Source organism: Ciconia boyciana, chromosome 33 (assembly GCF_034638445.1).
Source record: "Ciconia boyciana chromosome 33, ASM3463844v1, whole genome shotgun sequence".
NCBI classification, from domain to species: Eukaryota; Metazoa; Chordata; class Aves; order Ciconiiformes; family Ciconiidae; genus Ciconia; species Ciconia boyciana.
In genome coordinates this window covers 859,551-871,187 of record NC_132966.1, presented here as the reverse complement: position 1 = coordinate 871,187, position 11,637 = coordinate 859,551, and the positions used below count along the sequence as shown (strand labels likewise).

The 11,637-nt window shown below is 67.9% G+C and overlaps 3 protein-coding genes and 1 long non-coding RNA gene across 4 annotated transcripts in view; 3 read left to right on the top strand and 1 right to left on the bottom strand.

The window, feature by feature from the left end:
• Positions 1-11,637, top strand: part of PPP5C (protein phosphatase 5 catalytic subunit) — a 263,787-nt gene that overhangs the window by 232,887 nt on the left and 19,263 nt on the right. The window lies entirely within an intron of this gene.
• Positions 185-1,127, top strand: LOC140645455 (uncharacterized). The gene is made up of 3 exons (XR_012039995.1): positions 185-288; positions 853-909; positions 1,030-1,127. It is a non-coding gene; the product is annotated as an uncharacterized lncRNA (long non-coding RNA).
• YIF1B (Yip1 interacting factor homolog B, membrane trafficking protein) lies at positions 1,518-3,409 on the bottom strand. The gene is given in 9 exon segments (XM_072848873.1): positions 1,518-1,811; positions 1,915-2,008; positions 2,133-2,288; positions 2,404-2,461; positions 2,560-2,601; positions 2,604-2,637; positions 2,733-2,837; positions 2,929-3,182; positions 3,265-3,409. Coding segments are annotated over 9 exon segments (927 nt in total). The 5' UTR covers positions 3,293-3,409; the 3' UTR covers positions 1,518-1,655.
• Positions 7,986-11,537, top strand: LOC140645365 (potassium channel subfamily K member 6-like). Its single transcript, XM_072848728.1, has 3 exons — positions 7,986-8,166; positions 9,209-9,604; positions 11,224-11,537. The coding sequence occupies exons 1-3, from the start codon at positions 7,986-7,988 to the stop codon at positions 11,535-11,537; spliced, it is 891 nt and encodes a 296-aa protein (XP_072704829.1).

The following is an 11,637-nucleotide window of genomic DNA, read 5'->3' as shown; positions in this document are numbered from 1 at the left end:
GAACCCCAACTTCCCCTTCTGGGGAAAAATTGGGGTGCTGGGGGGGGGGGGATAAGGGATAGAACTGTCCCTGGTTTAGGGGGGGGGGGCCTGGACCTTGCCCCCCAGCCCCTTTCACCCAAATATTGGGACCCCACCCCCTGGGAGGTGCCGCCCACAGGGCAAGGGTCCCCCCGCCCCGCCCCACGCACCCATAAAATCGGGGGGGCCGGGGCGACACTGCAGCCGCTGGCAGCTCCCCCCACCATGGACAAGCAGCACCACAAGGAGCCGGGCAAGAAGCACAAGGTGAGGGGCTGCGTCGACCCCCCCGCCCCGGGACCCCCTCACCCTGGGACCCCCATGACACACACCCCACCCCCTCCAAGTTGGGGACCTCCACAACACTGGGATCCCAAACCCTGTTGCCCCAGGACCCCCCCCCCCAATACAGAAACCCCCACCAGCCTGGGGACCCCCCCCAATTCCCCAGCACCCCCTGGGCACCCCAGGACCCCCCACCCCCCGCAAACCTGGGGACCCCCAAAGCCCCTATCCCCCCCTGTGCTCTAGGGCCACCCATGGCATCAGGGACCCCTCCCCAGCACCCCCACAGCTCAGGGACCCCCCCCCAGTCCCAGGGCCCCCACCTCACAGCTTGGGGGCCCCCACCTCACAGCTTGGGGAGCCCCCCCATGAACTGGGGACCCCAATATCCCAGAACCCCCATGGGACCTGGACACCCCCCTGCCCCTAAGCCTGGGGACCCCCATGGCACCAGGGTCCCACACCCTGCACCCCACAGCCCGGGGACCCCCTGCTGGGTGGGGGGCACCCCAGGGCCCCCAACGTCCCGTGTCCCGTCCCCCCCAGGACGGCCACTCCTCCGACTCCTCCAGTTCCAGCTCCAGCTCTGATGATGAGGGGAAGGTAAGGACAGAGACCCCCCACACACACACCCCAAAACCCTCCCCCTGCACCCCAAAACCCCCCGGGCTGTCCCCTGCACCCCATGGGGGTCACACAGCCCTGTGTGCCCCCTCCCCCCAGCACCACGGCCCCGGCCATGAGCACAAGAAAAAGGAGAAACTGCACAAGAAACCCAAGGAGAAGAAGAAGGAGAAGAAAAGTCACTGAGGGGGGGGACAGGAGGTGACAGGGGGGACAAAGCCCCCCCAATGCTGTGTCACCCCCTCCCTTCCCGTTAATAAAGAGCTCGAAGGCGTCACCGGCGCCAGAGCAAAGTCCACGGGTGTCACACCCTGGTGTCACTGGGTGGGTGGGGACACAGGGAACAAAGCCCCAGGGGTGCACCCCCCCCTCTCAGCACCCCAAAATCCTGAGGGGGGGGGGCTGGAAGGAGGAGATCCCAAAACCTGGTGGCTTTAGCTTGGGGGGGGACAACACACCCCTCAAGGGATGCTGCACCCCAAAAAGCAACACCCATGACATTGAGTGGGGCTCCCCAATATCCAAACCCCCCCCAAAAGTGGGGTAACCCCCCCAAAAAAAACCCCAGGGTATGGACACACACGCACTGCGCTTCCCCGGGCAGCATTTATTGAAGCAGCCGAGGGCAAAGCGGGGTTTAGGGGGCAAAGTGGGGTTTTGGGGGGCACAAAGTGGGGTTTGGAGGGGCTCGGGGGGGTAAAGTGGGGTCCGGGGGGGCCCCCCCCTCACCTGAGGAGGTGGTAGGTGAGCCAGTACATGAAGAGGGGCTGGGCGGCGGCGATGGCCATGGTCAAGTACATGCGCAGTTGGTTCTTGGCCCCTCGCACCAGGACCCCCTCGGCCGCCGCCTCCGACAGCAGCTTCAGCCGCAGCGTCCTGATCTGTGGAAGGGGGGGGGAGGCACACCAAAAAAAAGGGGTGAAGCCCCCCCAAAAAACACCCCCCCCCCTCCTTTTTCCCCCCTGCCCTGCACCCCCTCTTTACCATGAAGACAAAGATGCTGAGGCAGCACCAGCTCAGCACCACGTAGTAACCGGTCCGGCCGAAGAGGAGCCCGGAGATGAGGCCGATGATCATCCTGCCATCACCGGGGCGGGTGGGGGGGGTCAGGTTATTGGGGTGCAGCCCCCCACCCTAAAAAAAAAAAACAAAACCCACCCCAAACCCCCCTTTTCCAGCCTCCTCCCCCCTAAATCTCTCACCCCACGTATTTGTAGCCGGCGAAGGCGAGGAGGTCGATGGTGGTGAGGTCGGTGTTGACGGTGACGAGGTAGAGGCTGAAGAGGACGGCCAGCACCTCCACGATCAGCCAGGCCAGCGCCGAGCTCGCCTGCAAGCCCAGGCTGTCGGGGGAGAATCTGGGGGGGGGGACACACCTCAAATTTTGGGGGGGGCACCTCAAATTTTGGGCAGGCACAGCTTTGCCTGCCCCCCCCCCCTTTTTTTTTTTCAAGGGCACGACAGCGTCCTCACCTGTTTTGGGTGCCCAGCGCCAAACCGGCGACGAGGATGTAGGTGATGAAGGCCATCACTGTGGGGGTGGGGGTGTGTGTCACTGAGGGGGGACACACCGGGGACTGGAGCTGGGGAGGGGGGTGTCCCCAGGGTGGGGGGGACACACAAACGTACCCGGGATGTAAAGATCAGGGGCGTTGACATCGAAACGGGGGCGACCGGGGCGTCCTGCTGGTACCTCACCTGCCAGTCCTTGGGTGGGGGGACACACGCACCGTTAGGGCCCCCCAGCTCCCGGTACCGGCCCTCCCCTCCCCCCAGCCCCCGGTACCGGCCCCCCCCCTCACCTGATGCGCAAAGGGGAAGACGAGGAGCCCCAGTTTCCTGCCCACGTAGACGGTGTCCACGGCGAAATAATACTTCAGCCTCCCCACCGGGATGAACCGGTCGAGCTGTGTGGGTTAAAAAACCGGGAGGGGTCCCGGTAACCGGCCACGCAGCCCCGTGTCCCGTCCCACCCCCCCGCGCCCCGGTGCCACTCACGTTGCGGTCCACGATGTCGCGGCCCTGGCTGGCCAGGCTGCTGCCGTAGGCCACGGCCAAGCTGGACACCGGTTCGCTCAGGAAGGAAGCGGGAGGTGGGTACGGGGAGGAGGAGGAAGAAGAGGAGGCGGGCGGCGGCGCCCCGTAGCCCCGGCCCGGGTGGACCCCGCCGCCTCCCGCCGCGCTGGTATCATCGAAGAGAGGGTGGGGATCCGCCATACGCGGCGCCGCCGCCGGTACCCGGCGTTTGGGGGCTGCAGGGAGAGGAGGGGTGAGGCCGGGGGGGGGTGGGGGGGGGGGTCGGGACCGGGACCGGCCGCCCCCCGCCGCGCTCACGGTGCCGCGTCGCCCCGTCCAGCTCCATCCCGCTGCCGCGTCTCCTGCTTCCGCTTCCGCCAGCCACCGCGTCACGTGCCCCCCCGCGGCGCCGCTCTGATTGGACCGCCACGCCGGAAGTCGTTGGCGAGCGGCGCCACCGCCCCGCCTGGCTGCCGCCCCAGTACTGGCAGGTGACCGGAAGCGAGGTGAGGGAAGGGGAGGAGCCCGGGACGCCGTGCCCAGCCTCAAGATGGCGGCGCCTGCCCGGCGTGGTGTTGCCATGGCGACGGAGTAGGCCTGGGCGGGGCCTGGTGGTCCACGGGCCTGGTGGTCCCTACGCTGTCCCCAGGGCCTGGTGTCATGGCCACGGCGCTGGCCATGGTGTCCCCAGGGCCGTGGGGTCCCCAGGGCTGTCACCAGGGCCTCATGTCATGGGCACAGGGCTGGCCATGGTGTCCCCAGGGCTGTGGTGTCCCCAGGGATGTCCTCAGGGCCACATCTTCGTGGCCACGGGGATGACTGTGGTGGCTGTGGTGTCCCCAGAGCCGTGGTGTCATGGCCACAGGGCTGGCCATGGTAGCCATGGTGTCCCCAGAGCCATAGTGTCCCCAGGGATGTCCCCAGAGCTGTGGTGTCATGGCCACGGGGCTGGTCCTGGTGGCCATGGTGTTCCCAGGTCCATGGTGTCATGGCCACAGGGCTGGCCATGGTAGCCATGGTGTCCCCAGGGCCATGGTGTCCCCAGGGTTGTCCCCAGGGCTATGGTGCCATGGCCCCAGGGCTGGCCATGGTGGCCATGGTGTCCCCAGGGCTGTGATGTCCCCCAGGGATGGCCCCAGGGCTGCAGTGTCATGGCTAGGGGAATGGCTGTGGTGGCCATGGTGTCCCCAGAGCTATGGTGTCCCCAGAGCTGTTGTGTCCCCAGCACTGTCCCCAGGGCCTCATGTCATCGGCACAGGACTGGCCACAGTGTCCCCAGGGCTGTGGTGTCCCCAAGGATGTCCACAGGGCCACAGCATCATGGCCATGGGGATGGCGTGGTGGCCGTGATGTCCCCAGGGACATGGTGTCATGGCCACGGGGCTGGCCATGGTGTCCCCAGGGCCATATTGTCCCCAGGGATGTCCCCAGGGCTGTGGTGTCATGGTCATGGGGACAGCTGTGATGGCCGTGGTGTTCCCAGGACCATGGTGTCCCCAGCGCTGTCCCCAAGGCCTCGTGTCATGGGCACAGGGCTGGCCATGGTGTCCCCAGGGCTGTGGTGTTCCCAGGGATGTCCTCAGGGCCACATCTTCGTGGCCACGGGGATGACTGTGGTGGCTGTGGTGTCCCCAGAGCCGTGGTGTCATGGCCACAGGGCTGGCCATGGTAGCCATGGTGTCCCCAGAGCCATGGTGTCCCCAGGGATGTCCCCAGAGCTGTGGTGTCATGGCCACGGGGCTGGTCCTGGTGGCCATGGTGTTCCCAGGGCCATGGTGTCATGGCCCCAGGGCTGGCCATGGTGGCCATGGTGTCCCCAGAGCCGTGATGTCCCCAGGGATGTCCCCAGAGCCGCAGTGTCATGGCTACGGTGATGGCGTGGTGGCTGTGATGTCCCCAGGACCATGGTGTCAGGGCCACAGGGCTGCCCATGGTGGCCATGGTGTCCTCAGGGCCGTGATGTCCCCAGGGATGTCCCCAGGGCTGCAGTGTCATGGCTAGGGGAATGGCTGTGGTGGCCATGGTGTCCCCAGAGCTATGGTGTCCCCAGCACTGTCCCCAGGGCCTCGTGTCATTGGCACAGGACTGGCCGCAGTGTCCCCAGGGCCATGGTGTCCCCAGGGATGTCCTCAGGGCCATGGTGTCACGGCCACATGGCTGGCCACAGTGGCCATCGTGTCTCCAGGGCCTTGATGTCCCCAGAGATGTCCCCAGAGCCGTGGTGTCATGGCCCCAGGGCTGGCCATGGTGGCCATGGTGTCCCCAGAGCCGTGATGTCCCCAGGGATGTCCCCAGAGCCGCAGTGTCATGGCCACATGGCTGGCCACAGTGGCCATCGTGTCTCCAGGGCCTTGATGTCCCCAGAGATGTCCCCAGAGCCATGGTGTCATGGCCCCAGGGCTGGCCATGGTGGCCACATTGTGCCCAGGGCCATGGTGTCCCCAGAGATGTCCCTCAGGGCTGCGCTGTCATGGCCACAGGGCTGGCCATGGTGACCGTGGTGTCCCCAGGGCCACAATGTCATGGCCACGGGGCTGGCCGGGGTGTCCCCAGGGCCATGAGGTCCCCGTGGTGTCCCCAGGGCCATGGTGTCATGGCCACATGGCTGGCCATGGTGGCCATGGTGTCTCCAGGGCCTTGATGTCCCCAGAGATGTCCCCAGGGCCATGGTGTCATGGCCACATGGCTGGCCACGGTGGCCATGGTGTCTCCAGGGCCTCGATGTCCCCAGAGATGTCCCCAGAGCCATGGTGTCATGGGCACAGGACTGGCCGGGGTGTCCCCAGGGCCATGAGGTCCCCATGGTGTCCCCAGGGCCATGAGGTCCCCGTGGTGTCCCCAGGGCCACGGTGTCATGGCCACAGGGCTGGCAGTGGGGGGTCCCTGGTGTCCCCAAGGTGTCATCGTCCCTGTCCCTGCAGCCCGCGGAGGCCGGGTGGGGTCCACCGCGTCCTCGTCCCCACCCGTCCAGGGTCCCCCACGTGGGTGTCACCACCGTGCGCCCCCCCCCCGGCCCCTGACGTCACCGGGGCGGCCGCGGGAGGAAACCGCGGGTCCCGTGGCAGCGCGTGACGGTCCCGTGACTGATACGGGCGCTGGCGGCGGGGGGGGACGGACACACGGACACACGGACACCCCCTCTGTCTGGCGGGGGGTGACCCGGGGGGGCGGTTCGTGCCCCCCGCCTTGGCCTGGTGCCTGCTGACCAGTAAAACCAGTTGCACCCCAGTACTGGGCACCCCAGTAGGACCCCAATGTCCCAGTTGCACCCTGGTACTGGGCACCCCAGTTGCATCCCAGTATCGGTCACCCCAGTTGCACCCCAGTACTGGGCACCCCAGTAGGACCCCAATGTCCCAGTTGCACCCCAGTACTGGGCACCCCAGTTGCATCCCAGTATCGGTCACCCCAGTTGCACCCCAGTACTGGTCACCCCAGTTGCATCCCAGTACTGGGCACCCCAGTTGCATGCCGGTACTGGGCACCCCAGTAGGACCCCAATGTCCCAGTTGCACCCCAGTACTGGGCACCCCAGTTGCATCCCAGTATCGGTCACCCCAGTTGCACCCCAGTACTGGGCACCCCAGTAGGACCCCAATGTCCCAGTTGCACCCCGGTACTGGGCACCCCAGTTGCATCCCAGTATCGGTCACCCCAGTTGCACCCCTGTACTGGTCACCCCAGTTGCATCCCAGTACTGGGCACCCCAGTTGCACGCCGGTACTGGGCACCCCAGTAGGACCCCAATGTCCCAGTTGCACCCCAGTACTGGTCACCCCAGTTGCATCCCAGTATCGGTCACCCCAGTTGCACCCCAGTACTGGTCACCCCAGTTGCATCCCAGTACTGGGCACCCCAGTTGCACGCCGGTACTGGGCACCCCAGTAGGACCCCAATGTCCCAGTTGCACCCCGGTACTGGGCACCCCAGTTGCATCCCAGTATCGGTCACCCCAGTTGCACCCCAGTACTGGGCACCCCAGTAGGACCCCAATGTCCCAGTTGCACCCCGGTACTGGGCACCCCAGTTGCATCCCAGTATCAGACACCCCAGTTGCACCCCTGTACTGGTCACCCCAGTTGCATCCCAGTACTGGGCACCCCAGTAGGACCCCAATGTCCCAGTTGCACCCCACTACTGGGCACCCCAGTTGCATCCCAGTATCAGACACCCCAGTTGCACTCTGGTACTGGTTACCCCAGTTGCATCCCAGTATCAGACACCCCAGTTGCACCCTGATACTGGTCAGCCCAGTTGCAGCCCAGTCCCCCAGCTGCACCCCAGTACTGCGCATCCCAGTAGGACCCCAATCCCCCAGTTGCACCCTGATACTGGGCACCCCAGTTGCATCCCAGTATCAGTCACCCCAGTTGCCCGCCGGTACTGGGCACCCCAGTAGGACCCCAATGTCCCAGTTGCACCCCAGTACTGGGCACCCCAGTTGCATCCCAGTATCGGTCACCCCAGTTGCACCCCAGTACTGGTTACCCCAGTTGCATCCCAGTACTGGTTACCCCAGTTGCATGCCGGTACTGGGCACCCCAGTTGCACCCCTGTACTGGGCATCCCAGTAGGACCCCAATCCCCCAGTTGCACCCCGGTACTGGGCACCCCAGTTGCATCCCAGTCCCCCAGCTGCACCCTGATACTGGGCACCCCAGTTCCCCCAGTACCAGCCAACCCAGTTGCACCCCAGCACTGCACACCCCAGTGGGACCCCAATGTCCCAGTTGCACCCCGGTACTGGTCACCCCAGTTACCCCCCGTTACTGGTCACCCCAGTTACACCCCGTTCCCCCCCCGCCCCCCGGGGCGGGTCCCGGTGTGACCAGAGGCTGCGGTGATGGGCGCAGAGCCGGAGGCGACGGTGATGGGCGCGGCGTGGGGCCGGAACCGGAGCGGCCGGAGGCTACGGTGAGAGGCGTGGGGCCAGGACCGGGAGGAGGAGGAGGAGGGGGGGCGGTGAAGGGCCCGAGGCCCGAGGCTACGGTGAGGGGCGCGGGGCGGAGACCAGAGGCTACGGTGAGGGGCGCGGGGCCATGGGGCGCGGCGCGGTGCTGCTGGCGATCGCTTACGCGGGGCTGCTGCTGCTGGGAGCCCTGGGGCTGCAGGCGCTGGAGGGGACCCCCGGGACCCCCCGAAACCCCGGGACCCCCAACGCCTCCGAGTGGGACCTCGCCACCGCCCTCCTCTTCGTCACCACCCTCCTCACCACCGTGGGTAAGGGCAGCACCCCGGGGGGGCAGCGGGACCCCCATAAAATGTGGGACACCCCCCCGGGGGGCAGCGGGACCCCTGGGACCCCCATAAAATCTGGGACACCCCCGGGAGCAGCGGGACCCCTGGGAGAAGACCTGGGGCCCCCCCCGGGAACACTGGGACCCCCGTGAGCACCCCACCCTTGGGACCCCCCCCCGGGAGATCGGGGACCCCGTGTCCACCGGCACCCCTGGATCCGTGGGACCACCCCTGAGCACCGGGGAAGCCCCAGGACCCCCTGTGCACCCCAGGACCCCCCTGTGCACCCCATGACCCTCCATGCACCCCAGGATCCCCCTGCACCCCATAATCCCCAGGATCCCCCCCCTGCACCCCAGGATCCCCGTGCACCCCAGAATCCCCAGGACCCCCTGCACCCCAGGACCTCTGTGCACCCCAGCACCCCCGTGCACCCCAGAACCCTCAGGACCCCCTGCACCCCAGGACCCCCCTGCACCCCAGCACCCCGTGCACCCCAGAATCCCCAGGACCCCCTGCACCCCAGGACCCCCTGCACCCCAGCACCCCGTGCACCCCAGAACCCTCAGGACCCCCCTGCACCCCAGGACCCCCTGCACCCCAGCACCCCGTGCACCCCAGAATCCCCAGGACCCCCTGCACCCCAGGACCTCTGTGCACCCCAGCACCCCGTGCACCCCAGGACCCCCTGCCCCAGCACCCCGTGCACCCCAGAATCCCCCGTTCACCCCAGGACCCCCTGCACCCCAGGACCCCCTGCACCCCAGCACCCCCGTGCACCCCAGAATCCCCCTTCACCCCAGGACCTCTGTGCACCCCAGGACCCCATGCACCCCACAACCCCTCCCGCACCCCAGCCCCCTCCATGCCCCCCAAGACCCCCACCCCTCCCATACCACCCCTCCCTCCACGCCACCCACACCTCCATCCCCACATCCTCCCCCCCACCCCCCACCAGGCCCTGGGGTGGGTGTTGGGGGACGGGGGGGCACCCCACTAACCCCCCCATTCCCCCCCACAACAGGTTACGGCTCGGTCGCCCCCCTCTCGGCAGCCGGCAAAGCCTTCTGCATGGCCTACGCCGTGGTGGGCGTCCCCGTCACCATGTTGGCGTTGACCGCGACCGTCCGGCGTTTGGCGGGTCCCTTGGCCGAGCGTCCCCGGTTGTACCTCGAGGAGCGTTGGGGTTACAGCCGCCGCGGGGCCGCCCGCCTCCATTTTGTCTTGTTGGTGGGGGTCATTTTGGGGGGCTTGGTGCTTCTCCCCGCCGCCGGGTTCTACGGCCTTGAAGGCACCTGGACCTACTTGGACGCCGTCTACTTCTGCGTCATCTCCCTGTGCACCATCGGCCTGGGGGACCTGGTGCCGGCCGAGCGGCTGGGGCAGCCGCTGCGGCAACTCTACCAAGTAGCCGTAGCCGGTGAGCGGAGTTTGGGAAGAGGGGTCTTGGGGTGCTGGGGCGGCGGGGGTGCACAGGGGTGATGGGGTGCATGGAGAGCGTGGGGATTCTGGGGTATGTGGAGGGGCCTGGGGTGGTGGGGGGCCTGGGGATTCTGGGGTGCATGGAGGGTCCTGGGGTGCACAGGGGTCTTGGGGTGCTGGGGGGCCTGGGGATTCTGGGGTGCACAGGGTCCTGGGGTGCAAGGGGGGCCTGGGGTGCACAAGGGTCCTGGGGAGCTGGGGGGGCCTGGGGATTCTGGGGTGCACAGGGGTCCTGGGGTGCTGGGGGGCCTGGGGTGCACAAGGGTCTTGGGGTGCTGGGGGGCCTGGGGATTCTGGGGTGCACAGGGGTCCTGGGGTGCTGGGGGGCCTGGGGATTCTGGGGTGCATGGAGGGTCCTGGGGTGCACAAGGGTCTTTGGGGTGCTGGGGGGCCTGGGTGTCATGGGGTGCACAGGGGTCCTGGGGTGCAAGGGGGTCTGGGTGTCATGGGGTGCACAGGGGTCCTGGGGTGCAGGGGGGCCTGGGGATTCTGGGGTGCATGGAGGGTCCTGGGGTGCACAAGGGTCTTTGGGGTGCTGGGGAGGCCTGGGGTGCACAAGGGTGATGGGGTGCATGGAGAGTGTGGGGATTCTGGGGTACGTGGAGGGTCCTGGGGTGCACAGGGGTCCTGGGGTGCTGGGGGGGCCTGGGGATTCTGGGGTGCACAGGGATTATGGGGCACAGGGGGGGCCTGGGGATTCTGGGGTGCACAAGGGTGCTGGGTTGCATGGGGAGGCTGGGGATTCTGGGGTGCAGGGGGGGCCTGGGGTGCACAGGGGTGCTGGGGTGGTGGGGGGGCCTGGGGATTCTGGGGTGCACAGGGGTGCTGGGGTGCTGGGGGGGCCTGGGGATTCTGGGGTGCACAAGGGTGCTGGGTTGCAGGGGGAGGCTGGGGATTCTGGGGTGCAGGGGGCCTGGGGTGCACAGGGGTGCTGGGGTGCTGGGGGTGCCTGGGGATTCTGGGGTGCATGGAGGGTGCTGGGGTGCACAAGGGTCTTGGGGTGCTGGGGGGGCCTGGGGATTCTGGGGTGTGCAGGGGTCCTGGGGTGCTGGGGGGGCCTGGGGATTCTGGGGTGCATGGAGGTTCCTGGGGTGCACACGGCTCTTGGGGTGCTGGGGGGGCCTGGGGATTCTGGGGTGCACAGGGTCCTGGGGTGCAGGGGGGGGCCTGGGTGTCATGGGGTGCACAAGGGTGCTGGGGTGCATGGGGAGCCTGGGGTTCTGGGGTGCAGGGGTGCCTGGGGCGCACAGGGGTGCTGGGGTGCATGGAGAGCGTGGGGATTCTGGGCAGCAGGGGGGCCTGGGGATTCTGGGGTGCACGGGGGTCCTGGGGTGCAGGGGGTCCTGGGAAGCACGGGGTGCATGGGGTGCTGGGGTGCCGGGGGGCCTGGGGACTCTGGGGTGCAGGGGAGTGCTGGGGTGCACAGGGTCCTGGGGTGCAGGGGGTGCCGGGGTGCAGGGGGCTCCTGTGTATTCTGGGGTGCAAGGGGGTTCGGGGGGGGGTCCCGTCACCCCTTAAATTGGGGTGGGGGGGGGTGCTGAGCTCGGCTCCCCCCAGCCTACCTGCTGCTGGGCCTGACGGGCGTCCTGCTGCTGGCGCAGAGCTTCCAGCGCCTGGCCGAGCTCCACGGCGTCCCCGGCCTCGCCGGCGTCCCCCGTGTCCCCCGTGTCCCCCGTGTCCCCCGTGTCCCCCGTGTCCCCTTCCCATCGGCAGAAGGCGCCGGGTTGTTGGAGGGGATGAGGGATGGGGAGAAACCGGTTGGGGGGTCACGGGGAGGGGGGCCGTCAACGGGCAGCACCGGTGACACCCCGGGTACCCCCGGATGGGGACAGCGGGGGACACCAGGGGACACCGTGGGGGGGGGACAATAAAAGAGTGCCCAAGCCAGGTTGGCCTCAGCGTGTTCACCCCGTGGGCTTTGGGGGGGGGGGGAAGGACCCAGGCGTCCCGGGTAGCACCCGTTTTTGGGGT

Excerpts from the sequence above, each read along its gene's own strand:
- LOC140645365 (XM_072848728.1), top strand. The coding sequence starts at position 7,986 with ATGGGGCGCGGCGCGGTGCTGCTGGCGATCGCTTACGCGGGGCTGCTG. Across the intron at positions 8,167-9,208 it reads CACCCTCCTCACCACCGTGG|GTTACGGCTCGGTCGCCCCC; the intron begins GTAAGGGCAGCA and ends CCCCCACAACAG. Across the intron at positions 9,605-11,223 it reads CTACCAAGTAGCCGTAGCCG|CCTACCTGCTGCTGGGCCTG; the intron begins GTGAGCGGAGTT and ends GGCTCCCCCCAG.